This window comes from Acipenser ruthenus, chromosome 24, assembly GCF_902713425.1.
Source record: "Acipenser ruthenus chromosome 24, fAciRut3.2 maternal haplotype, whole genome shotgun sequence".
NCBI classification, from domain to species: domain Eukaryota; kingdom Metazoa; phylum Chordata; class Actinopteri; order Acipenseriformes; family Acipenseridae; genus Acipenser; species Acipenser ruthenus.
In genome coordinates, this window is record NC_081212.1 from 25,860,970 (window position 1) to 25,888,416 (window position 27,447).

Here is a 27,447-nt window from a genome sequence, read left to right on the forward strand (position 1 = left end):
CCTCTTTAAATACAGTGGTCCATTTGGTAATTCCTCGGTCCAAACCTGGCTAGCTCTCACTCGAGCGCAGTAAACGAGAGAAGTCCAGACGAGTACTTAAAAGTAGGACGACTGTAAGCCAAAGTTTTTTTTTTTTTTTTTTTTTCAGTCCACTGGCAGGAGGAGTCTTCTTGGCTTAAAACCTCTCTCTCTCTTTCTCTCTCCCCCTCTCTCTCTCTCTCTCTCGCACTTCACCCCCCTATCTCTCTCTTTCCCTCCTCTTTCTCCAGCCTTTGACAGCTAAAGTTGTCCCCGGTGTGAAAAAGGATTCTTTCTGCTCCCAACACACATACGCGGCGCAACTCCTGCCTGTGTCCTGGCTGCTGAATACGGGGCCCTTGAGGTGTCAGGGCAAGCAAGGATCTTCTAACCCGGGGAAACAAAATATAAGACATTATAGCAAAGACATAGAAAAATAATCCTTAAAAAAATTAAAAAGGGGAAAAAGAAGAAGAACTAACCCAAAGAAGAAATTTAAGTTGCAAAAAAAAAAAAAAAAGGAGAGAGAAATTTCCTCAGCAAGGTGTATATGGGACTTCAATTACTGGGACTCTACTACATTGTTTAAGGTAACTGACACCATTCTACCAAGGGCAGAGAGAGAGAGAGAGAGAGGGCGAGAGAGAGAGAGAGAGGTACAGTTAATTGTAAAATGCACAGCCATAATGGCAGATATTTAAAGTTTTATAGAACTGCAAAAAAAAAAGGTTCAAATATTCTGGTAAATTAACTTGAATGGAGCTGCCCAGTTTAGTGGTAAGAGTGTAAAAACAGGTATTTACTTGTTAAGAAAGTGAGTCCAGTTTAAGAGCAAGCAGCTATGATGTGAATGGTTATCATAAGGAGAGCGTGGGCTTAACAGATCAGAGAGAGACTGATCTGAGAATATCCCGCATTGACTTATTGCAGTTCCTTTCTATATATATATTTCTGCATTTGCATGTATTTATTTATTTATTTGTTTGTTTGTTTGTTTGTTTATTTGTGTATCGGTTTGGATTGCTTGATCGATTGATTGATTGACTGACAGGATAACTTCACTGAACGTTAACTTCACAGAATAGAAATAAGGAGGCTCTCTTGTGATTTAGTTACTGGTGTGCCCTAATCACTGGCAATGTCCCTGCATACAGAAGCAGTCTCTAGTTTACAGGTAGGGTTTATAGCATGGTTTGGGCAATTCTCGCTTACCCAAATCTCATTCTTACCCAAATCTCATTGTGCTGTTACAGGTGTATTTGTCCTGGAAGAGTCCTTTTTGATAGATTTCAGTTTTGGTGGTGTGCAGATCTGTCTTTATATACCTCTTAATGCATCACACGTTCATTTGAAGCAATGAGTTATCAGCAGGTGAGAATTGTCGCTCACAAGCATTGCAAAGGTTTTGGCGGCAAAAGAGCTCCTCACACATTGGTTGCCTAGAACTGAGTTAAAATCAGTGGTGCAGTTTGATAACTGTGGAACTGCAGAGATTTCCAAATCTAATTACAAGAATTGAACTGTTTAGATGTAGCTAGCCTGTTGCTCAAGCCAGTTTGACATAGCTAAACTGCAAGGATGGGAAATAGATCTCTTTGGAGTTAATCTAATGCGTTTTCTGATATGGAAGTCAATGGGGGAGGTAGAGATATCTACTGCTATTTCACAATACATTACGTGAACTAACTGTACAGGAAGAAATTGTGTTACTTACATTTTGATTTATATTTATAATTATTATATAACAATAAGTTAGTATATATGAAATCCTGCAGCTCATTTACAATACCAAATTCAAGTGATTCATCTCAAAAGGAATTGTAACTATTGACTATCAAATGCTTGAGTAACCCTAACCTCTAAGACAGGTTTAAATACATGAAGAAAACTGATTCTAATGACTTCCCTCATTCAGTTTTACTGTCCCCTTGTATAAAACTGCTGTGGTGTATATCGTTAGCCCAGTTCAAACCCTTACTGCAGTAGTGCATGTATATACCATACCCTGCTAATTCATTTCAGGGTTTCCTAGCAACCTAGTAGAAATACCGGGTTCTGACGCTCCAAGCTAAATCGAAAAAAAAAAAAAAAAAAAAAAACTTGATTAGAAGGAGCTGTTGTGTTAGGATAGGATTTCAGTAGTGCTACATGAATTATACTTAAGGTACCAGACTGTGTGAAGTTTTTAGGAAGCCTTTTTAGGAAGCCTGTGTACCTCCATGCATTCCTTGGCATGGTGGAAGCACAGAAAGACACGCATAGCAATGTGAACATATTTGTTTGAAGGGAGCTGCTTTAGAGTATAACATATGTCACAGTAGTTTCCACAGCTGACCTACTAGATAAATAAAGATAATGTATTTTATAATATACTGTATAATATGGAACAAGCACAAGAAGGTGCAGTGAAACACAGTTAAAGCACAGTGAAAGCATCTAAGCATGTCAAGCAGTATTCAAACCGCATAAATAACAGTAAATGCTTTGTATAAGCAAAGGCAATTTCGAATACTGCAGAATTACTGTGTGAATTTACCACGGTAAACTTCTATAGAGGGTACTGCAGTGCCGTTTTCTCTTTAACAGGTAAAAGTTTGACAGAACAGTTTTCTTACTGTCTAGGTATTTCTTCTTTTTTCGTTGTTGTTAGAATTATCAGTTCTAGACATTTCCTTTGCCTTTACAAACCCCTTGCCCAAGAGATTCTAGACCTAAACCCATGTGTTTCTCCTATCCTATCCTATCCGTCGCTGTATTAATATGCTGTATTAATATTGATATGCTTAAGTATGCATGTGCGTTGAGTTCAGACATGACTGGTGTGTGTTTTGCCGGTTCCAGGTATTACAGTCCCATATGTGCTTTTCGGTGATTATGTGTGTTTCTGTGGGCTCGGGGCTGTAAATGCTGCTGTTGTTTTTTGGCTATTGAAATTCCTGGCTGTTGCAGGGTGCTGACATTGCTGCCTATTGATTCTTAAGAGCCCTGCCAAACGTTGACCAAGCCCATGGCTTTTCTTTGGAACCTGCGCCTTGCTACATAAACACCCTCGTACGACTATCGTTTTCAACTGGAAAGCTGTGGAAACTCTGCAAGACATGTACTGAGCTACTGGACAGAAACTTCATTTCAATTGGATTAGAATCGATTCTCCAAAATATTGTACTAATGAATCACCTCCAGTGCAGCTATTCTATGTAGTGAGCAGTCATTCTGTGTACAAACACATTGTAATTCTAGGAGCAGGTTTGCTTTTATTTTATGTTCTAATGAAAGATTGTAAATGTAGTACCCATGAAAGGGAAGGAGCAATGCCATTGTTGTCAGCTTGCTCTTACAGTCCGGTCTTCTGATCTGAATCCCCACTTGCCACTTAATCTGGACATCTGTCTTTGTGTAAAATTGTGTGGTAGTTTCGTGTTTGCCACCTGATTCATTTCACTAAGTACCTGAGCGAGGCCTTTGTGTATTAGGCAAGAAAAGCTAGTGAATTAGCCTATCAAGTCACTTTGGAATTGGAATTATATAAATTCTAAAACCGCTGAAAACAATTCGAATTCTAGAGCCATTATGGTTCTAGAAATAAGTGGCATGGACCTCAATAGCAGAATAGAGTGTTCGAAATGAACTTCATTGGAGGAATAGGGTGTTCTACTGGTATGGACATCAGTGAGAACAGAATGCTATACCTTTGCATGAATCCAGATGTGTACAGTGCAGTCTTTTTCTGCTGGCCCTAGACTTGAATGTGGATAGTGTTCTGTTGGCATGGTTGTCAAACAGAACAGTATGGCCTAATGCAATTAGAGTGTTCTATTAGCATGGACCTCATGGCCACAGCCTTTTTTATTGGCATAGCTCTCAAGGGTAATAGAATGTACTATTGGCATGACCCTCAATGGAGTATAGAGTATTCTATTCAAGTGGACCTACAATCAAGTATATGATATGATATATGATATGTGTTAAACTGGTAGCCAGATTCCTGGTACCTAATCAGTGTGCTGTAGGTCACATGGCGGTTTTTTGGGGGGTTTTTTGCAATTAGCAGCACACGAGTGAATGTAGCTGGGAAAGAACTATATTGTAACAACATATTTAATACAATGCAATAGTTGCATGTAGACTATTTAACTTCATTACAAATGCAATTTAATACAAATGCAATTTGGCCCTGAAACAATGAATTATTATTGGGTAGAGATTCATACATATGAAACTATCCTATGGCTCCATTGTGCTTAGTATAGGACCTTTGCATTGCCATCACAGTGCCACTGAAGATCAGTTGGTAAGGGACCCTCCCTCTGAGGCAGTGCCTCTCTCCCGGCCCCCGAGGATCTGGCGGGATGGTGCCAGGTATGACTCGAGGAGGCCAGGGATGGGGTGTTGTTTGCTTCTTCAACCCACATTTAAGTCAAGTTTAAAGTCTGGGCCAGGACAGATGTGCAAATATTAGAAGTGCATGATGCAAGGCCTCTGTGTGTGTGAGAGAGCTGGGGCTGAAATCTGACAGCACAGGAATTCTTAGTGCACTGCTCCTGTTTGCATGTCTGTGAATGTATGTATACACAGGGCTGGACCAGTCCTGCTTGTGACTGCATTCACCAGGGGCCAGCAATCAGTGACCCAGTCTCAATCTCGATGTTCCCTGGGTTCATCCAGGCAGTCCGGTCAAGACCAGCATTATCAGGCGAGACTCATTTTTGGTTGGATAACTCTTGTAATAAGTCTGATCAGTTTACAACATATTTAGCAGGAGGTGGTACTTCACCATGTTACTATCAGCACTACAATATGTAGTAATACAGGCCTATGAACAGCACACTGTGGATGCACATCACCTGCGTTTCCAGTTTGCTCAATACCTGGCATTGAGGATGCCTTTAGTGTTTTAAAAATGCCGTTGATCAGAATGGGACATGCAGATTGCAAGTGTAGTTCATTTACAATGCACATTTTTTAAAAGTTCACTTCTAATTGTATTTTCAATAAAAATGCACAAAGCTTTTAAATGTCTAATACTTTTCATTGTTCTGTAGTTGAAAATGTATTTCAGTGTTACTGTAACTTCAATAAGAACTGACAGGATGTATGTGGCTTAGAGTCCTGATAATACGAATCATTTTTTTTTTTGCTGGTCCCTTGAAATTCGACTGTAGAGGACCTGATCAAATTCTGCACAGGTTTTACAGTCAGCTTTTGGCAATACAAGGTCATATTTAATGAAAATGAGCTGCAGTTTTGCTGCCACCTGCACAGTGCATACAGAGGAAGAAGATCTATACTTGCAACAAAAAAAGAATCACTTAAAACGACTTGGCATGTGTTTTTTGTTGATCTCTTCCTTGTTTGTCCACCAAGTGCCACAAGATGGCGCAGGCTCCCCGTTCCTTCCCTGAACAAATCGTGTTCTGTGTGCTTTAGTTTCTCAACAAAAGGAGTCTTCACAGCTGCAGTGGCTACACACAGTGCCAGCAGTCTTACACACAGTCCCAGGAGAAGCCAGGAAAATTCTTTAAAAGAGAGGACTGTTGCTCAAAAATAGCCAAACCAAAGTCCAAGGCAACAACGGAAACCTTAAAGTTTACTTTAAAAAAAAAAAAAAAAAACTTTCCACTAGTTCCTTGTAATTCAAACAGAACAGGCAGTTTGTGTGTGAGGGAGCGTGGGGCATGTGTGTTCATCTCGCTCTCCTGTAACCGTTCTGTCAGTGAGGGCTGAAGACAGCAGTACTGTTCACCTAAAGCAGCTTTTCTGTTAAGGCAATTAATGAGCATTTGATGCATTAAGCAGGCAAAGCAGTCAACGTCTCTTACTGGCTTTAAATGACCAGCACTGAGTTCTTAAATTGAATTTGTGTGCTACCAAAACCCAGGTCTCAATTCTCTGTGCTTCTCAGATCAGCCCAGTACTGAGCTCACTGTATGGAATTGGCTGGCTCTCAGTACTCAGTTATCTACGGTACATTGCATTGAAGTGCTGTGCCTCAGTCAGGGTTATCCAATGTGAACTTGCTGTGTTTGATGGTCATCAAAAGCCTTGATGAATCAGTGGAAACTCCATACTGGTCCCCCCCACATCTTAGCAGTTCATTTAATTCTTTAGATGTTTTTTTTTTTGTGTGTGACTTTCGTTAGATATTCAGTGTGCACTGGTGAACAGGCAGTGCTCTTTGATAATGTTCTCATCAGAGTGCATGACGTGAGTATTTCCATTAAGGCGATGAATAAGGCTGTGATCACTGTTTTTATAACCTCGCTGCCACTGGTTTTAGTCTATAAATGGCGCTGTTGATTATTTTCACTGGCTTGTTAGAGGATAAGAAGTTTATCACCACGCAGCATCTGGGATTTGAATGCCAAGTTTACATGAGGGGTTCATTACTGTTATAAACCAATACTTTCTCTTTCCAGATGAGGGTCAGGGCACTAGTTCCATATGCAATACTGTAGCTCTGTATTAAAGGCTAGCCCAAGGTCAGAGGTGATGGCATTTCTTGAACGTTCATGTTGTTTTTTCCATGAATAAGAAAGGACTAATAACCATTTTGAGCCCCTAATAGGGAGTGGAATAAGGAGTGAAAGAGACACTTCTTAGCATTGTGTCATAATATGGAGGAAAATAATTTTAAATTAAGTCACAGTTGATTTTAAAAATGGTTTATACTGGACAGAAAGGAAGTTTTTTGGTGAATAAATCCTGGTTCCTCTTTTAGTGTTTGCTACTCTGTGGTTACCAATAGTGAAGATGGAGCGTGTTTCCAGTTGGCTTATCCAGTAGAAATGTAATAAACATGTTCAGTACATCAGTAAGTGTTCTGCAATGTCTGGGCTCGCAGTGCAGCGTCACATGTCCACTGCAGTGATGTCCTACCACTTATCAGTTCAGTGACATTAATCGACATTTTCAGAAATATATTCTTCTTTACACTGGAGCTTTTTCAAGATAACGGGACTTTTTCTTTTTTGACATTGTCATGTAAAGATGGTATAGTCCAGTAGACTGATGTTTCAGCTGTTTCACATTCCCAGAGCCATTTGCACACTTCACAACACTGATAAAGGCAGAAAGCCAAAATGATTGTCAACTGTTTCAGGTGTGCTCACTAGTTTATGTGGTTGTACTGTAGGTGTGCTCACTAGTTTATGTGTTTGTACTGTAGGTGTGCTCACTAGTTTATGTGGTTGTACTGTAGGTGTGCTCACTAGTTTTTGTGGTGGTACTGTAGGTGTGCTCACTAGTTTTTGTGGTGGTACTGTAGGTGTGCTCACTAGTTTTTGTACACCCATTAAGACTCTTTGTATTCACTTCAACCTTGTCCAATGAAGTCAATACATACAACTGGGCTTATAGTGGTTATAGCTGTGGTACCAGGATGTATGCTAAAACACTGGCAATATGGTCTAATCTTGTGGTTAAACCTAACAAACTGAGCGTGTGGCCTAGTGGTTTCAGCTGAGAGACTGGGAGGCAGTGTGGTCTTGGACAGTGTAGTCAGAGCTGAGGGACTGGGAGATGTGTGAGCTGGTGGTAATTGCTGAGGTAAGGCAGTGTGGAAGTCATCAGTGCAATTACTTGAAAAGCCATACTTTTATTAAACAATAAAAACAGTTGACATTTCTGAGTTGAAAGCTATGTTTGTGATTGAGATTTCTGAGTTGAAAGTTGTGTTTGTGATTGAAATTTCTGAGTTGAAAGTTGTGTTTGTGATTGAGATTTCTGAGTTGAAAGTTGTGTTTGTGATTGAGATTTCTGAGTTGAAAGCAATTGTGAGTAAGAGTATGAGTATCAGCACACCCCTGGTTCTTCATCGGACTGCGTGCCATGAATAGTGCTCAGAGGGGTTTAATACTGAACCCTGAACCCCCTGGTTCTAACCAACTTTCTAAGCCACTTGACTTGTACTTACACTGATTACTTCAATAGACAGTCCTGTCCCAGCAGTTAAAGTGCGATTGCTTTCAAATACAAAGTGCTAAATGTCCGATTGAAAGGAGAAAGTGGACCCTCTAACCTTGAGCCCAGCTTTAAATAGGTCTGTGGAAAGTAAGTGTTACAGATCCAAATCTATAATTGCTTCGTGACTGTGCAAGGACATTATTTTCCGTAATGAGAGAGCTCTTTGTACACTGGCAATGCACAACCAAAAGCACCTCTCTCCTGCTGCCAGATACTACAAACGTATTAATTTCATACATCTACAGGGAAAGCTTACAGTGCATGATTATACTGGATTATAGTGTAGCATGGGAAGGAGATGTCAGGACCCTTAGAAGTTTACCATAGTAAAAGAACAGCAAAGTGTAATAAAGCATAGCGACAGCATGGTAAAGCATAGGTAGGCATTGTAATGAACAGCGAGATATAGTAAAGCATATTAAAAACGTGGTGGCTCCCGAGTGGAGCATCTGGTAAAAGGCACTCCGAGTGGAGTGCAGGACGCACCCTATAGCCTTGAGGTCGACGGTTCGAGTCCAGGCTATTCTATTGCAGACCGTAGACGGGAGCTCCCAGGGGGCGGCGCACAATTGGCTGAGCGCCGCCTGGGGGGGGGAGGGCTTAGGTCGACCAGGGTGTCTTCAACTCACCGCGCACCAGCGACCCCTGTGGTCTGGCCGGGTGCCTGCAGGCTTGCCTGTAAGCTGCCCAGAGCTGTAGCTCTGAGGTGGCTGCACGGTGAGTCTGCAGTGTGAAAAAAAGCGGTCGGCTGACGGCACATGCTTTGGAGGACAGCATGTGTTCATCTTCGCTGCTCCCGAGTCAGTGCGGGGGTGATAGCTGAGCCTAAAAATAATTAGATATGCCAGATTGGAAGAAAATAATAAAATAATTGGCGATTACTAAATTTAAAAAAGAAAAAGAAAAAAACCTGGCAAACCAGGGTAAACTATGATAAATGTGTGGTGTAAAAATACAGTGTAAAAATAGAATGGTAAACTTTTATATAGGAAATCTAAAAAATAATAAGGAAACTTGTGTCATTTAACACGTCTAGGGGTCTGGCAATGACACCTCTTTGGAAAACACAACAAAGAAAGGCCCAGTTTCTAAAAAGGTTGGAAATGTGACATAGTGGAATATTTCCACCTTTTAGCAGCTGGGAAAATATTAGGAAAAGTTCAGTAAAGGATATCGAATTTACCATATAAAAAATATACCTGAAGGAATGGCCTCTTGTTTCAAATACACCCTCCCTTTAATGCTGTATACCAAATTGCATCAGAAGAAATGCAAGGTTTTGTAATACAGACGCTGTCAAAGAATTTGGTTGAATTCATATTGACAAAAACTACAGCGACACCTCAGAATGCAGTCTTCAGAATGTAATCTTCAGAATGTAGTCTTCAGAATGTAGTCTTCAGAATGTAATCTTCAGAATGTAATCTTCAGAATGTAGTCTTCAGAATGTAATCTTCAGAATGTAATCTTCAGAATGTAGTCTTCAGAATGTAATCTTCAGAATGTAATCTTCAGAATGTAGTCTTCAGAATGTAATCTTCAGAATGTAATCTTCAGAATGTAGTCTTCAGAACGTAGTCCTCAGAATGTAGTCTTCAGAATGTAGTCTTCAGAATATAGTCTTCAGAATGTAGTCTTCAGAATATAGTCTTCAGAATGTAGTCTTCAGAACACAGTCTTCAGTATGTAGTCCTCAGAATGTAGTCTTCAGAATACGTCAATGGTTTGCTTGAGCTCAATGGTCGAATTCTTAGGCCACACATTTGTTTCAAGACATTTTCAGACAGTTATTCCTTGACAGAACTCACTGTCCTTTCAGTCTGTATCAGCGCTCTCTCTCTCTGTCTCTCCAGGTGAACTATGACCACTTTGCTCCTACTGATCGCTTGTTTGCGAGTCATCGCAGCAACAATCTCCATCGAGCTGTCAGGTGAGTGATCCCAGCTTCCTTACCATAGCCCAACCACACTCTTCAAACCTAACACTGTACCTGTCAGGATCTCTAAGCAATCCCATACAATCCAACCTCTCAGGACCTTGGGACTGCTTTTAGATGTTAATCAAAATGGAATATTTCAACCTGAATAGACTTTTTTATGAGTTTCCTCCTCCTGCATTAAAATCTACTGTACAAGTTATAATTGTATGATGCGTCTGTTCTTATTGCATTTTAAACTCTTTCAGCATTAAGTAACCTCACAGAAAACCACCCTTGGATAACCAATTAAATTGTGTCTCATAATGAAAAAAAGAAAAATGGACATAGATACATATATTTTAGATAGTGTATTGGTGTGTTGTTTTGAGTGGAGTTATCTTTCTTGAAACTGTATGCAGTTTTGAAAGCACTCAGCCTAACCTAGCTACAGTGCATCAGTAAAATTAAAACTGCAGCCAAACTGCACTTTAATCAGAGTTGTTTCTGTCCCTCTTACTGTGCTCCCTCCTTCCCTTTCCCCATAGACCCAGCTAGTGCACTGAGCGTGAGCATCCCGGGGCAGTCTCCACTGCGCCCCCTGCTGGGCAGCTCGCTGGTCGTGCCCTGTTACTTCCTGGACAGCACACCCCATGACCCCAGCGACCCCAGCGCTGCCCCCCTCGCCCCCCGGATCAAATGGAGCCGGATCTCCAAGGAAGGCGAGTCGGTCATCCTGGTGGCCACAGAGGGGAAGGTGCGAGTCACCTCCGAGTACATGGACAGGGTGACCATGGTCAGCTACCCCCTGGTGCCCACCGACGCCACTCTGGAGATCAGCGAGCTGCGTACCAGCGACTCGGGAATCTACCGCTGCGAGGTGATGCATGGCATCGAGGACAGCGAGGACACCGTCGACATCCAGGTCAAAGGTAAACCCTGCCACACGCAGACGAACTAACAGACGTTTCACATTTTATCATAAACGAGCATCGTGAAACCCGAGCTGGTATAGCTGGTGCACGCGCAAATGATGGGTCTGATGAGCATTGAACCTGGAAGAAGTGCTTCATTAATTGATTTTCCTGGGTATTCTCTCTTCCACATGTCTAGGATGCGTTTATATAATAAGAAGCACTTTGAAAGGAAATTCATGTCACCATTCATAAATGGCAGCCAATATGCGCTCCTATATACAGCTTACCCTTATGAATTTGAAGTTGTATTATTACTTCTAGGGTATAACTGTGCTGTTACGCCCTTTCTGCAGGCATTGTATTCCACTACAGAGCTATCTCAACTCGCTACACCCTGACCTTCGAGAAGGCCAAAAGTGCCTGCATACAGAACAGCGCCACCATCGCCACTCGTGAGCAACTGCAGGCAGCGTACGACGATGGGTTCCATCAGTGTGATGCTGGTTGGCTCTCAGATCAGACCGTCAGGTGAGCTACAACCTTCCACCTCCCCCAAACATTTAGTGTCCCGTTTTTCAGGAACATTCCTGGATTTATACCAGGGCTGTCCAAAGTTGGCCCATCCACTCCTGGTCTTTGTTCCAACCCTGTTTTAAATAGTTTAATTGAACCAATTAAACCTCCATCCAGACCCTGAAGTAGTTCATTATATAATTATACCTGTTAAACCTGGAGTGGAATGGATATAATTTAGTAAACAGTGTTCTGCAGTCTTTGCAGAACACATGTTGAATTATTGTACGGTTCCTACCCTAGGTATCCAATTCACAGTCCACGAGAGGGTTGCTACGGTGACAAGGATGAGTTCCCTGGTGTCCGAACGTACGGAATTCGGGAAACTAATGAGACGTATGATGTGTACTGCTTCGCAGAGGAGATGTCAGGTAACAATGCCTTCCCTAGTTATGGAATTATGAATGCAAGATGAAGTTACAAAGCTTGAACTAAACCTACATACTGTCCAACAAGTCCTGAAAACTGACTGTTTTCTAGGCTGTTGAAGGTTCAGCTGTTGTTTGCCCTTCTGTGAATACAGGCATCTATTTCAGCTATCACACAGCTGCGTGTATAATATAATAAACCTACAAATTAATTTAGAGTTGAAGGACGTTTAGACGTGACACTGTTTAGACCATTAAAATGTACCCCTTGTGTCATCTTCTCTGTGTTTCTAGAATTAACGAGTGCCATTCTCTTTCTTGCACTGCAGGCAAGGTCTTCTACTCCACCTCCCCAGCTAAATTCTCATTCTCGGAAGCAGAGGAGCAGTGCATTAAGCTGGGCGCCCAACTAGCCACCACTGGGCAGCTCTACCTGGCCTGGCAGACGGGCATGGACGTGTGCAGCGCGGGCTGGCTGGCTGACCGAAGTGTCCGCTACCCCATCTCTATAGCCAGGCCAAATTGCGGGGGCAACCTGGTGGGTGTCCGAACCGTCTACCGCTACCTGAACCAGACTGGCTATCCCTACCCAGACTCCCGCTATGAGGCCATCTGCTACCAAGGTGAGTGGGCCGCTTAAGCTTCTTCTTTTGATTTTAGCAATGCGAGGTAAGCTGGAACGCTTTGTTGTGTAAGCTCAGCAAAAACATTTTTGGTCGTATGCCTTCCTGCTTTTCAGATGAACCAGTGGAAGCTGTCACCGCGGCGACAGACGGATACCAGGCTACGGAAGCAGAGGAAGTGACCACAGAGTTCGGCAGTGGTCTGCTGACTGTCGAGACCTTCACTGAGGGCCCGGAGCTCTTCTTCACCCAGGTGACTTCGAAGGGGGAGCTCCAAGGAGAGGTGGTCACACTGGAACCCGTCGACCTGACTGGCACTCCCACGGTGGAGCCCTTCACTGCCACTGAGGTCATCGAGGGATTCCCCCCCTCTGTCACCATGGACTTCATCTTTCCAGGAGACAACGTCACGGATCTTCCCTTGTCTCCACCCCCTGGCATCACTGAAGAGATCCTGACCCCGGAGGCGGTTACGGCAGAACTCACCGGCACCCCAGGGTTCCTGGTGGAGGAGCTGATCAGCAGGGTCACTGCCGCCCCTGAAATCGCCTTTCCTTTGGTAACAGAAGGAGCCGAAAATGCCACAGATGTGCAGGAGGAAGGCAGCGCCCTGACCACAGAGCTGCCACCCACTCCCCTCCCCCCGACAGGTGAGCCATTTTTACACATTCTGTGTGTGAAACTGAGCGGTACTCTAGCTGCAGGTAAAAGTGGTGTTAAATATATTTGTTTTTCCTTGCCAGGTTTGGTGTTCCACTACAGGGTGATGTCCAGCCGCTACTCCCTCACCTTTGCCCAGGCTCAGCAGGCATGTCTGGAAAACGGTGCCGTCATCGCCAGTCCGCAGCATCTCCAGGCCGCTTACGAGAGTGGCTTCAACCAGTGCGACGCAGGCTGGCTCTCCGACCAGTCCGTCAGGTAAGGCAGACACAGTCGTCCCTCCGTCTGGGAAAATAACTGCTGTTCAACTCTTTGTTTATATATACAAAGGTGTTTAATTCTGTGTATAATCTTCAATGTACCTAATCAGATTAGTTAGTTAACTGCAATCTGCAATCATATTTTAATTTAATTCTAACACATATTCTCTAGGAATAAAACAATTGTAAGAACTTTTTAATGTATTACCAGGTATCCAATCGTCACTCCACGAGACAACTGCTACGGTGATATGGACGGGTTCCCTGGTGTAAGGAACTATGGTGTGCGTCCAGCCAGCGAGCAATACGACGTGTACTGTTACATCGACAAGCTCAGGGGTAGGTGGGCACTTACATGAGAATGATCAAGTGAATATCATGTGTATCATGTGTAGCATATTGTCAGTTTAAAGATGTCATTGATAACTGAGGCAGTGTCTATCTCATCCCCAGGTGAGGTTTTCCACGCAAGCTCAGTCGAGCGCTTCACACTTGAAGAGGCCTTGTCATATTGCCTTGACCGGAACGCGACCCTCGCCACCAGTGGAGAGCTGTACGCTGCGTGGAAGCAGGGTCTGGACAAGTGCCGCGCAGGTTGGCTGCTTGACGGCAGTGTGCGGTATCCCATCACCACCCCCAGGCCCCTCTGTGGTGGGGGGAAAACCGGCGTTATCACCGTCTACCGGTTCCCCAACCAAACAGGCTACCCTGAGTCACAGTCCAAGTATGACGCCTACTGCTTCCGAGGTGAGTAACCTTTCAACTTTGTTTCCTGTATTACATCATTAATAATCTGGACAGTTATGCCATTATTGGCTAAGACAGCCCATAAAAGGAACTGTACTTGACCAGTTCACAGATACACTAGAGGGACACATTACGTCGTAGGTAAGGCTGTTGTTGTCACATTGAGCTCTTTTAGACTACAAAAGTGTGCCATGTAAGGTTACAGCAGTGCCATCCTAAACCCCCGGATCTGCTGTTACTTCCTATTTCATTTTATTGTTGGAGTAAAATCACAACTACTAAAGAATGAAAATCATGATTCCTGTTTTTTTTTTTTTTCACCAAGCCACTGAGGAGGAAGCTGTAACTGCATTCCCAGAGTTGGAGAAGGTGACCAGACTGACCCTTGAGGTGGAGCCACCACTCACCCCCACAGGGCTGGGGGAGTACCCTGTCACTGGCACGCCCCCTTATGAAGATGAGCTATTCACAGGCACAGAGGACATGCTGCAGACAGGTAACAGTTCAGTTCAATCTTCCTCTTACAATACCACAATAGTTGTTATGTTGTAACTGTCACCTCATAGTTTGGGTCCTTCTCTCTGTCACCCAAAGGGGATTTTGAAAAGATATTATACTGCTGAGTAATCGTGTGTTAAGATCATAAAAGTGGATAAACTAGTGTTACTTCACTCTTGGTCTCAACCCCACTCTTTTCTCCCTCTCTCTCTCTACACAGTGAACGTCACGGCCATTCCCTTGATCACTGTCCCACCCGAGGACATCAGCGGCTCTGCGTCCAGCGGGCTGCCATCCGGAGGAAGCGCCATTTCTTCAGGAGATGAATCAGGATTCATATCTGGAGACATATCTGGAGACATCTCAGGGGACGCCAGTGGCAGTGGAATTCCAGAAGTTAGCGGGGAGGTCTCTGGATTTTCAGGCACCAGTGGATTCACCTCTGGGACCAGCGGCGAGGGGTCAGCTATAGATGTGACCTTGATTGACTCTGAACAATTTCAGTCTGGCCAGGGATCCGGTGACTTCCAGGAAGCTGGACGGGAGATTTCAGGAGAAACGTCTGGATTCCCAGATATCAGCGGGCAGGGATCAGGAGACTTAAGTGGGTTCTCTTCCGGGTTCCCTTCAGGGTTCCCTAGTGGGGACTTTTCTGGTATCAGCGGACTCTCGTCAGGGATTCCAGACATCAGCGGATCCGGATCCGGAGTGACATTCATTGAAGGAGGCTTTGTTGAGGTGATACCCACGCCACAGGTTGAGGAAGAAGCAGGAGCGGGAAGCCTGGAAGAAAGTGGCATTTCATCTGGTGATGCCAGTGCAGAATACAGTGGTCTGCCCTCTGGAATTTATGATGCCAGTGCGGACTATTCTGGGTTCCCTTCTGGGTTTCCAGACATGAGTGGCGACATTTCTGGAACCAGCGGACTTCCTTCTGGCTTTTCAGGTACCAGTGGGTATTCATCAGGTATCATCATTTTGGATGGAGATTGGACTGAGATTGAGACCAAGATTCCAAAAATCGAGATTGAAGCAAGAGAAGATGTGGAGGCCAGCGGTTTGCCTTCTGGAGACTTTTCTGGAATTTCTGGAATAAGTGGGCTTCCACTGGACACAAGTGGAGACGTGTCAGGTTTCCTTGGCTTAAGTGGTGAGGGTTCAGGAATACCAGACATAAGTGGACTTTCATCTGGAATCCCGGATTTTAGTGGTTTCACTTCCGGAATTACAGATCTTAGTGGACTTTCTTCTGGATTCCCTGAAATTACTATGGTAGATCCCGGATTGGTGGAATTAGTTCCCCCAACTACCAGCGTGGAGCAGGAGCTGGGTGGTGGGCCGTCCGTGCTTCTGGAATTCAGTGGTCTGTCATCTGGGGATGTTTCAGGAGACTTTTCCGGATTACCCTCTGGTATAAGTGGGGACGTATCTGGAATGATGAGTGGACTTCATTCAGGGGATCTGGACTTCAGCGGCTTACCCAGTGGATTCCCCTCTGGAATACCAGACATCAGCGGATTTGAATCTGGATTCCCAGATGTGACCCTTGTAGACTCCAGCCTTGTCAAAGTGACAGAAAAGCCAGACGTTGAGCAAGAACTGGGAGAGGGTCCTTCTGGATTTCTGGATTTCGGATCCGGAGAGCCAAGCGGGTTCTCTGGACTTCCAGATATCAGTGGAGCATCAGGAATCCCAGATATCAGTGGCCTTCCTTCCGGGGAGGTTTCAGGAATCTCTGCCAGTGGAGATGTATCAGGGTTCACAGACATCACCTTCCTTATCTCGGAGGAGGTGATAGAAGTGGCCACCAAGCCAACGGTATCCCAGGAGCTGGGCAAGGGGCCCCTGGAAGCAAGTGGAGAATCATCCGGGATACCTCTAGCAAGTGGGGAGCCATCAGGAGCCCCGGACATTAGTGGAGAAGTTTCCGAAATAGCTTCCGGAGATTTACCTGCAGTAATTCTGAGCTCCGGCTCCCCAGACCAGGAACTTACAAGCAGTACTGGTGGTCCAGAGGAGACACTCTCAGAAACAGAACAGGCCATTCCTAAAGTACTCGTCACTCCACCTGCACCCATTGCACTGACCACTGCCCCAGCAGTGATTTCCATAGAGACACCATCAGTTCTAGAAGAGACAGTCTTAGAAGGTACTGTAACACATTACACTCTAGCCTCAATTTACGTACGTTATTGAATAATGAGTGTCATTCAGAAAATGTTGGCTTGGGGTCAAAAGCTTAGCAAGACAGGCCTGATGATTTTCTGCAAGCCACAAATAGTGAGAAGATGGCAATGCTAATGGATTGTAATCAGCTAAGAGGTCACCACCAGGAAATGTTCTTAATTTCAGTAGTGGGAGTGGCTGGATAAGCTTGTGCAGAATATATGGCTGCAGTGAGGGCTGTAGTTTGAGTAGCTTAGTGCTAGGCTGTGGTTAGAGTTGGGCTACAGTGTGGGAGGAAGCAGGCTTGAGCAGGTCAGTGGTTAGAGTACTTGGGGGCAGTGGATTACCTTGGTACCGAGTGCTAGGTTGCATTGCTTTTCAGGAACTTCCATAAGGCTATAAATGGCAGCTGGCATGGAAAAGGGTTCTGGCTAACCTGCTATCTGATTCTCAGATATTCCCGACCCCTGTGTTCCAAATCCGTGTGGCACAGGAACATGTGCAGCTCGAGACGGGATCGCATTCTGCCGGTGCCCGCCAGGACTGACCGGAGATGACTGCCAGATGGGTAAGTTCAAGCTTTGGGCTGTTTATTCTATATTTTAAATTTCATTTGAAATAAATTATCTTCATCGCAGATCAAGACCCATCAGGTACACAAAGCACACTCCTTACAACATGAAAAGCAGGATACACTGTATTCTGTGGACCATTGTTGTATTCAAAGAAGAGAAAATACTGTAAGCTATGTTATCTTTTGACAAGATACTTCTTAAACATTTGAAATGTTCAGAAAACCGCTTGACTGACACTGTGCTTTTATTTCACAGAAGCGGGTTTCACAAATAATTGTCAAATTGCTCATTGGTACTGGGATCATCCCTGACTATTAAAAACATATGTGTACAGTATGGCTGAGACCCTCCAATGTATGAACCTGACTTGCTCTTTTTGCGTGGTCCGTTGCATGCTTGGAAAGGAAATAAAGGTTTGGAGTTCTGTTCCAATCTCACCCACAAGGATATTTGTCTTTTCAAATTTCATTACAGGTTGATAACAACAAAGCATGTAAACATGACCCCTTTAAACACTGTGACACTGTTGTTGGGTGTGCTTTCTCGTGGTATGGTTAGATGTTCCCTCAACGTGTTTGTCTGAATCTCTTGCTGAGGCTTGCAGCTGCCTGTTTGAGGCAGGATCAAGCCTGTGAACAATTTGCAAAACAATTTTGGATAACTTTTGGATGGCAAATCTTGTGTTCTGTAAAGTATGCTAAACTGCGGTTATGGGTCTTGTCATGGTGAATAAAACAGCACCTGACTTAGCTCCATGCAGAGTAACCAATTGATTTTGCTTGCAGTTGCATACTCTACACTTCATCCTATATCTGGAAGTCTCCAGAAAGGTTGTTTGGCACAGTTGGGTGTCAAATTGTAAAGCCTGGTGTATATCATATTCCTGTTCAGGTTACTGGGAAAGTCAGCGCAATTGAGAAGCGTTAGAGTTTTGTTTTCTATCCTTGTGTTTGGTCTACTTGTGTCTTCGTTGTTTACTCTTTGTTTGTTTGTTTGCTTGTTTGTTTTGTGTTGTGGTGTTCAGCATTTCACCAGCCCTTGTTCTTCAGTGTTGGTGTGTTGTGTGGCCTGTCTACTGAGCTAATGTTCTTTGTGAGAGGAGACTTGGTTATTTGTGTTATTTGTGTTGTTTTTGGTTGTTTGTGTTGTTTTTGTAGTTGTGTCTGCCTGTCTCTGGGAAAGCCCACACTCCTTTGCTGTTTCAGCCTAACTCCATTTTCATTTCTCCAGCGCTTTAATAAAAGCTGAGCCCCATCTTGTTCTTTTTGCTTCTGTTTTGAATCGGTTCACTAAGTCGCTGCTTATAAGTTGTTGATCAAGACATTATTAAATACCTTAATTTTAAACACTAAACTCTCAGAATATCATTAAGAACTCTGAGAACCTAGCAAGATACTAGAACACTTTTTTACTCATAAAATCTCATTTATTTTAAGTAGGAGTAGCTCTCAAGAGGCCAACCTTTACACAAAAAGAATGAATGTTGAATTGTACTGTATACACTGCATTTAAAATGATTATGATCTGATGTGGAATTTAATAAGGATCGTAAAAGGGACCCAATTCTGCAAAGGAACACAATCAAAGTAGCAAAGTGATTTGTTGCTTGGAAAACACTGAATGCTATATATTAAACATTATTGAAGATTTACTGTGCAAAACTCAGAGCAAATACATACTCCCTATTTCAAGTAATTTCTGAGTATTTTTACAGTAATTCAGTGATTGATGAACCACATGGTAGCATGCCAAGATGCATCTACAGTAGCTAGTTCACTTTCAGCCCAGGACACAGGATTATACCAATTTCACTACTGTGTAAATTAATCAGACTAAACTATTAAGCTGCCTGTCCATTGTCGTGGATAATTGCAGAGAAGCAGAATACTGTTTTTAGCCAATATGTGATTCCAGCTATCCACACTATTTCTTCCAAACAGTAACAATGAAATAAAAGAAACACACACAGTTGGATGAAATTGGACTGAACTTGTCAATGCCTCATTATGAGTATAACTGCACCAAACATGAAACTTCTGAAACGCGGATAACAACTGAAGCAGCAACGCTAGTGGCACGATTCAAATAGAGCCCCCCCTCCCTTCATCTGCTCCCTTCCTCCCCTGCAGAGCAAGCACCCCCCCCCCCCCCCCCCCGTCTCGCTCTGCTCCTCTGGGTCGCATTCCCAGCCAGGAATCCTAATGGCAGACCCTTCGTTTCTTGCAGACATTGATGAGTGCCACTCGGGCCCCTGCGTGAATGGAGCTTCCTGCATCGATGGCATCGACTCTTACAAATGCTTATGCCTTCCCAGCTACGGAGGGGACCGCTGTGAGAAGGGTACGATGAAGGCTTCAGCTAATTTTACTAACAGCCGCTCAAAACAGGAAACAAAAAAAAACTGCTTGCAACGCTCGTTCGGTGGTGGTGATGGGTGGTTGGTGATCTCATGTGGTGATTCATCGAGTTGTGTTTTTGTTGATGTTTGTGGATATTAAAGGTATTGAACAAAGAGCTATCGCGGTTTTCCTGTTCAAAATGACCCCCCCCCCCACAAACCTGCTCCATCCCTGATGTAACGGGCAGTGTTGAGTGATGCACTGCAGTTACGGAGTCTGTCATGCACATGGAAGGTTTCTGTATTGATTCTGGTGTTCTGTAGATTAAGCACTCTATCCACAGAAAACTCATTTCTCACTAATTGCTATACACCGTTCAGATCACGCACCTAATGTGAACTGCTGCATAACATGATCAAACCGCTATTAACCAGTGTGTAGATAAAGTGCTCTTATCTACTGCAGAATCGCACCCTATCTCACCGCTGCATTAGCACACAGGCAGCCGTGCGTGTGTGCTGTGTATTTTAACCGCTCGCAGGTGGCAGGTTTAGTAACTTCTTCTTGTTTCATTTTACTGTACGCTTTTGATTATGATTTCTTCATTGGCGAGTTCATTGTTTTCTCTTCTTTGATCTGTGTTTTTCGTTGCAGACTTTGGTATTTTCTCAATTTACAAAAAAGATGCTGCGCTGTGCACGCCTTTACATGATCCAAGGTAGTTCTTCGATATGAGCGTAGTGGGTTCGGCCACAACAAACCGTGGTCCTGAGCCAAAATAATAAACCAGTTTCTGACCTAACTTTGTTTGCACACGTCATTGGTAGGGACCGTTTCATGTTAGTGGTGCTTTGAATGAAAGCGTTTGGTTCCTTCGAGTACCTCAGGTGAGTCTCCGATTCAGATTGCCCTGTCTCTGTATTGGAAACCCCTTTCATAGCCCTCACAGCTCAGGTTCCTTCAGGTACCTCAGGTGAGTCTCCGATTCGGATCACCCTGTCTCTGTATTGGAAGCCCCTTGCATAGCCCTCACAGCTCAGGTTCCTTCAGGTACCTCAGGTGAGTCTCCGATTCGGAGCGCCCTGTCGAGGTATTGGAAACCCCTTGCATAGCCCTCACAGCGCAGGTCTGGTTTTGTACCTGTATGTTTCCTTCATATAAAAACCTTCTTACTGCCAAGACACTGGGTGCTGTTGTCAGAGCATGTCAGCTCAGACTACAGTCACAAATAGTGTGGGATACTAAATGGGAAAAGGTCAGTTTTGTGCAGCTAGAAAGAGCTGCTTTGCCTCAAGATTTCCTTAAGACATACAGATAAGGATATGGTTTCAATGCAAAAGCATTACGATTGGGTGTTTGCAAAGCAATGTCAACCATCCGACCAATCACTGTACTCATGAGCACACTTGTAGCTACAACGTGAGTCCGCCATCAGGTTCTTCTTAATCATTTTTCGAATGCGCGATGGGAGGTGGCGTAAATCTTTTTTTTCACACTGGAAAGTCGGGTTCCTCACCTTTTCTCACTCCCCTGGTCCATCCCCGTACAGATTCTCTATGTATCTGCAGTGTAATACTCCAGTGGTATGATTTTGCCCACACCTGCTGTTCCTGCAGACTTGGAGACCTGTGAGGAAGGCTGGATGAAGTTCCAGGGAAACTGCTACCGCCACTTCCCTGAGCGGGAGACCTGGGTGGATGCAGAGCGCCGGTGCAGAGAGATCAGCTCCCATCTAGTGAGCATCATGACCCCTGAGGAGCAGGACTATGTGAACAGTGAGTACTGGAGGAATGGGACTCTTTAGCTACCTGGGCAGACGCACTATAGAAATATATTGCAGAAATATTCTTCAGAAATGGGCTGAATTATGCATACAAATGTCATTGGAGATGGCCTTGTTTGTACTTATGCTATAACAAGTGAATGGAAAATTATAGTATTTCTATTAGGTAAGTAGTCTACTGGCCCAATTTTGAAGCAATGGTATAATGGTATAAAACTAGCAAGAAGTTGTTTCAGTAGTTTTATTCCCCTTGAAAATAGGGCTTCAGGAATCCAAAATAGCATGCAACACTATCTACTGAACAGCATAATGTTAAAAACGATTAATTAAACACAGAGCTGAAATATTACACAATAATTCCATGGCTAACACTTAATATTCCGTGTGTGCTGTGTGTCCCAGCGGTGCTTCAGATTCGCATGCATTGCAAACCCAGTTGCTAAGCTGTATATGTTTGACTGGAGGACACCACAGGTTCTGTAATCTCAATGTGAAATGGCACGGAGCGCGTCTGTTGACTGCAGTGCTGTTCTATAGAGTCAGACTCCTGTTTGATATCGATCACTGTCTCCCCTCCAGACAACGCGCAGGACTACCAGTGGATTGGACTGAATGACAGGACGCTGGAACATGACTTTCGCTGGTCCGACGGACACCCCCTGGTGAGTTCTGGCTGGCCGCTAAATGCTGCGTCCAGCCCTGCTGTGTGATTAATAGACGATTAATGAACTTTTCAGGAGCAGGTTCACACAGTACAGAGCCTTTCCCAGCCGTGTGAGAGCTCAGTGTGCTGGCAAGGCCTCCGCGAGTGAGGTAATGAGCCAGACAGTTTAATCACACAGCCTTTCTTTCCCCAGAGAAAAGACAGAGACACGGAGATTGTATGCATTTGCCTTTTTTTAATTAAAGGTTTTTGTGTGAAGGGCTATTTGGAATCCTTCCTAACTGCCTTAAATTACACTCCAAATTTCCACTGTCATCGCTACTGCCACCTTCAGGCAGTACCCAGGACTGCAAGCAGTTGCAAGAGAGAGAGAGAGAGCAAGAGAGAGAGAGAGAGAGAGAAAGAGAGAGAGAAAGAGAGAGAGAGGGAGTTTATTTTTTTTAATATAACACTTTTTGTCTGGTTTTGTTTTAATAAAAACAGCAATATGAGAACTGGAGGCCTAACCAACCGGATAACTACTTCAGCGCCGGAGAGGATTGTGTGGTGATGATCTGGCATGAGAACGGGCAGTGGAACGATGTGCCCTGCAACTACCACCTTCCCTTCACGTGCAAGAAGGGCACCAGTAAGTGCCAGACTGAAGTACAGCGGAGCGCCTAGCGCACAACCGTCACGTAACCCCAATGTTATCAGCCCACCCCTCCTGCCCACTAAGATGCAACTAAATGTAGGGTACTGCAATGTTGTACACAGAGCTTGGAATAAATTGCACTAAAGGGCACAGATGTTTCGTGATTAAAGCAGTTTGTGGCATTCTTATTTGCCCAGAATCCTATTCGTGCATGGTGAAGCAGTGCTGGCATTTTCTATAGAGGATTGTCAATCTTCACTAATCAAACCTTTTCACACAACCCTCCAATTTTTGACATGACCCTCCAATGTATGCTGTCATCTTCACTGTATGCTGTCATCTTCATTCTATGGTATGCATTTTATTATCATGATAGGGCATTCGTCGGAAGGCTTTATTTTGTGTGTCAAGCTGTGGAAGCTGACTGACCCTGTTGATTTAGGGTTATTCTTACTGTACAGAGAAAGGCTGCCTACAAACTTGTCCATAGAAGCTAACAAATCCTGGGCGTGTCTTTCTCTCCCCCAGTGTCTTGTGGATCCCCTCCACTGGTAGAAAACGCCAGAATGTTTGGAAAGAGGAGAGACCGTTACGAAGTGAACTCAATAATCCGGTACCAGTGCAACCACGGGTTTACACAGCGCCACCTGCCTGTGATCCGCTGCAAGGCAGATGGACAGTGGGAGCAGCCTCGCGTGGAGTGTATAGAGAGTGAGTGCCCCTAGCAGGTGTTTCACAATACACAGCAACACAGCACTGATCATACACCTTTTGTTTTTTGTAGCAGATCGGTTTATAACAACATTTTAGCAGAAAGTCACTGTAATATAAAGTGTGGAGAAAAAGGACATGATTCTAAAACTGTCCTTTGAAACAATTGCAGAAGTAATAATCATAATCCTCAGCATAATCATATTCATAATCATGTCTCCCTCTTTTTCCAGCCACCGTCTACACCCGCAGACTGCACAAGAGATCCAACAGGAGTCGATTGAGACAAGCCGGCAGATCTTGGGGAAAACTCAGATAAAAAGGGAAAGGGGAGATTTATAAAGAAGAAAGATTTTTAAAAAGATAATTATTTTAAAGAACATTTATATAAAAAAAGAGAGTCATTTTTCTGTCTGAAAAAAAATAGATTATAAAATAAGAACCACCCATCTTGTATATACAAACACCAAAGCAAGCTAGGCTTGAATCTGTAGAGTCCATGTGGCTAATAATGTATTGGTTTCCAAGTCTCACTCGGTGCCTGTTATTCTGGGGGGTGGGGTAGGGGATGTAAGATAACAAGATTTTAATTTCTTTTTTTATGTTGTGCCAAACACATTGTAATATTTGTATTATTATTTGTACTCTTATTTCTTATTATTTTAAAGACATCAGACCAAGCAGTGTATTTGTAAGGACTTTAACCAATCAGCGAGCTGGGATATGGACCGTATTTTCAGGCAATCTGCAAGGGCACCCCAGAGGCCCCCTCCCCAGCCATATTGAAATGTGCCCTTGACAGTGTGGATGAAAACATCAGTACTTGTAATTAAAATAGCTCTGATTTCCAGAGGCTTCAAAGCAATTATAGCAAGTTTACTCAAGAATGATAAGAAATATTTTACCCAGAGTGGTTAGTATGATTTACAAATTCCCATCCCAAAGCTCCCACAAAAGCCCAAGATTCTCAGTTCTTCAGTTCTGACAATGTAGGCATAGTCAGCAACCTGGTAATAATTGTAGAATAAGAGGATCTTAGAGCCAGCATATACAGTACACCAAACTCACTGTACTGTAGGGATCTGAGAGCCAGCACATTCAGTACATAGGAGGGAACTCAGTACTGTGGATCAGAGAGCAGCACATTCAATACATAGGAGGGAACACAGTACTGTGGATCAGAGAGCAGCACATTCAATACAGACCACACATGGGTTTACATTCCACTGACAATTCTTGGTATTTCTAGACAGGTAGGTCTATCAAATGTGAATCTAGACTTATTTATTGAACCTTGTTGCAGTAGCTCCAGTCCTGAACTGGCGCAGCATCCTGCAGTTTGGTCAGCCTGGCACACTCCACTATGGGTGAGGGGCTGGGGGGGGGGGGCAAGCTCCACGCATTTTGCTTTCTTCTTCTCCTGCAAGTTCTAGTCTGTTCTTCCCCAGAGACCGTGCAGTGCATGGCGTCTCTCCGAGGATCGTTTCTGTAGTGAAAATCTGCCCTAAGCAACTGTTGTCCAAAGTTTTTTTTTTTTGTGGTTTGCTCAAAAAACAAAAACCTCTCCTCATCTCTTTAAAAACACTCCAGTACAATAACTGAGTTCAAAACTCATTTTTCTCATTTTGAATGTGCGTTGTTTAAGGTAGAGAACGCTGCACACAAGGTGGCGCAACCCGCAATTGGGTGACCTATTTTAAACAGTTTAGTACGTAGGGTTGTATATCAAATCATTTCCTTTTACAATCATGGTTTAAATGTTTCAGTGTGAAGGGGGGAACCAACATCCAGATTGGCTCGTTTCTGGAGGAGTATTTTATAGCTGCGCACTGAGGCAAAATGACACCAGAGCGAGAAGGAAACCAAACCAGAGGTGGTCCGGACAACAGCAGCTTCAATCTACATGTATTAACATTCCTGACAAGGGGTTGCTACCGTATGAAGCATCCCTGCCTGAAATCCCACAGCCCTCACAAGGCTACAGTGCTGTATGTAGATGCAGTATTTTACTCAAATGAATGAACTATAAACAAGAATGCTAAAACTAGACAGTCAGCATGATTTTCTATATTCAAAGAGAAAAAAAACTGGACACAGTTGCTTTTAAAGAACAAAGTTGTGTGGTTGTTTTGTTTTTTTGGTTTTTTTTTTAAATGCCAGTGATATCCAACAGCACTCTGCAGCATGCAAATGTATCCCAGACTTAAAAAGAACAAGAAATGATTATTTTTGAATTCTTTGTATTTGCTCAGACATCATGGAGAATACAAAATAAAACTATCTATATTGTATTATTAGTGGGACTGGGGCTCTGTGTGTGTGTGTGTGCGTGGGTTTGCAATGCAGGTTGTGTGTGTGTGTGCATGTGACTGTGTCTGTGTGAGACACCCTGCTCGTGTCAAGCTGTTGTGTGCTTGCCTGCGTTTGCACACTTTAGTGTCTGTCTGCATGCAAGTGTGCGAGAGAGCTACAAGGCTTTTTATTTTAGGACTCACAGACCACAAAGGCTTCCAATTTCAATCAATGTAATCAGGGAGATGGCTAGGACAACCTCCTTTATCAAGAGCAGAGTCTAAAGGGAGTGGATCGCAGCCTAGTGTCATGTAAAAGAGGCAGGTGTTCAAATAAATCAGGATTGGAACATATTTTAACATTCACTACCTTCTTATATTTCAAGCAAACAGTATTATTAGCTGTAATTTCAGTTCATAAAGTAATTATTGGCACGTAATCAGCTTAATCCAATCACAGAACAAGCAGGTTTTTGTTTTTTGAGTTTTTTTTGGGGGGGGGGGGGGGGGGGGAGCGGAGGTTTAATGGTGTGAGGTAGTTTTGAGTAAATATAAGGATGTGTTTTGCGTAATCATCATAAAACGACAGGCGTTTCTTTGTTCTGCACTGGGGAGAAGCAGACCCCATCCCTGGACTCAATGGAGTGTCTGTGAGAGGGCTTGCTGTTCTCAAACACACAACCTGCCTTATTTTTCTGCCATTTCACCTTTCTAGCCCAGAGATCCTCCTCACACCAAACACTCACCCGCTCTTCATACTGTATCATTTACACAGGGGACCCCTAGTGGACTCAGTGGTCATTACATGGAAGTCTTATTTATTATTCTGGCGCGCTCCAGTTCTTAAAGGGCAAGTAGCAGGTTGGCATCATTTTTAACAAGAGACCCAGTAGGTGTTTGAACCAATCACATCAGTTTCTTAACACAGCTCCCCACTGTGGCCGGGACTGATCAGCGCAGGATGGACGTGGCTTGCACTGAACGCAGTACTGTATGTGCTTTTTTTGCAATATTAAAAAATTAACCAAACTGAGTATTAACAGCATAATCTAGCTTTAAAAAAAAAGATTATTACATTTTACTGCTTTATTTTCTCATTTCGACGTGTGTGTGTAAAATTAATAATAATGATAATTCTCTGCATTTTGGAGTAAGAAATCTGTGTTGGGTTATTTTTACCTTGTTTCTCTGTCCTGTCTCGCTTGTCATTAAAACAAATCCAATATTTTGCTAGTTTGAGCTTATAGGTAGATGTAAGATTAAGTCATGAAGGATATTATTTTCTTTTAAAATGTATATTCTCTTTAACATTATTATTGATGCATTTTGTTTTATTTTTGATTCGTGTATATATATATATATATATATATATATATATATATATATATATATATATATATATATATATATATATATATATACTCGGATTCCACCTGAAATTTGGATTGATCCTGCGTGTACCATAGAACACCATTGCTATATTACTTGAACATATAGATATGTAACTGTATACACTGTATTTCTAGGGTTTCATTTATATTTCTCGTTTTGATGACAGCATTTGGTAGCTTTCTTGTAGCACAGTTACAGTAGTTCTGTACAGTAGAAGGTCATGTTTCTGTAAAGGAATGTTGCTCTTTTGCTTTTATCAAACTATTTTCATTAAACTGAAGGAGATGTTGCCTAAACTGTCCTATGAATTACTACATTTACATACATGCATACACACATACATGCAACCAA

At 43.3% G+C, this 27,447-nt stretch overlaps 1 protein-coding gene across 3 annotated transcripts; it reads left to right on the plus strand.

Annotated features, from left to right (window-relative positions):
- On the plus strand, positions 1–27,386 carry LOC131700598 (aggrecan core protein-like). Of its 3 annotated transcripts, XM_058998978.1 has the most exons (20): positions 1–113; positions 270–608; positions 9,834–9,910; positions 10,444–10,827; positions 11,166–11,340; positions 11,629–11,756; positions 12,083–12,376; positions 12,493–13,026; positions 13,120–13,294; positions 13,508–13,635; positions 13,750–14,043; positions 14,369–14,539; positions 14,762–16,690; positions 17,162–17,275; positions 19,509–19,622; positions 21,238–21,396; positions 21,984–22,066; positions 22,552–22,696; positions 23,231–23,413; positions 23,647–27,386. In XM_058998978.1, exons 3-20 carry the CDS (start codon positions 9,841–9,843, stop codon positions 23,730–23,732), a joined length of 5,166 nt encoding a protein of 1,721 aa, XP_058854961.1. In that variant the 5' UTR covers positions 1–113; positions 270–608; positions 9,834–9,840; the 3' UTR covers positions 23,733–27,386. The 3 variants fall into 3 exon arrangements, with proteins under 3 accessions (XP_058854961.1, XP_058854960.1, XP_058854962.1); XM_058998977.1 differs by lacking the exon at positions 1–113 and having other exon boundaries at positions 148–608; XM_058998979.1 differs by lacking the exons at positions 1–113; positions 19,509–19,622 and having other exon boundaries at positions 149–608.
- Positions 27,387–27,447: the final 61 nt, after the last annotated feature.

What these genes read in the sequence shown, in the direction of transcription:
- LOC131700598 (XM_058998978.1), top strand. Translation starts at nt 9,841, where the DNA reads ATGACCACTTTGCTCCTACTGATCGCTTGTTTGCGAGTCATCGCAGCA. An exon ending in CGTCGACATCCAGGTCAAAG is followed by an intron (nt 10,828 to 11,165) that starts GTAAACCCTGCC and finishes CCCTTTCTGCAG; the next exon opens with GCATTGTATTCCACTACAGA. An exon ending in CGGAGATGACTGCCAGATGG is followed by an intron (nt 17,276 to 19,508) that starts GTAAGTTCAAGC and finishes CGTTTCTTGCAG; the next exon opens with ACATTGATGAGTGCCACTCG.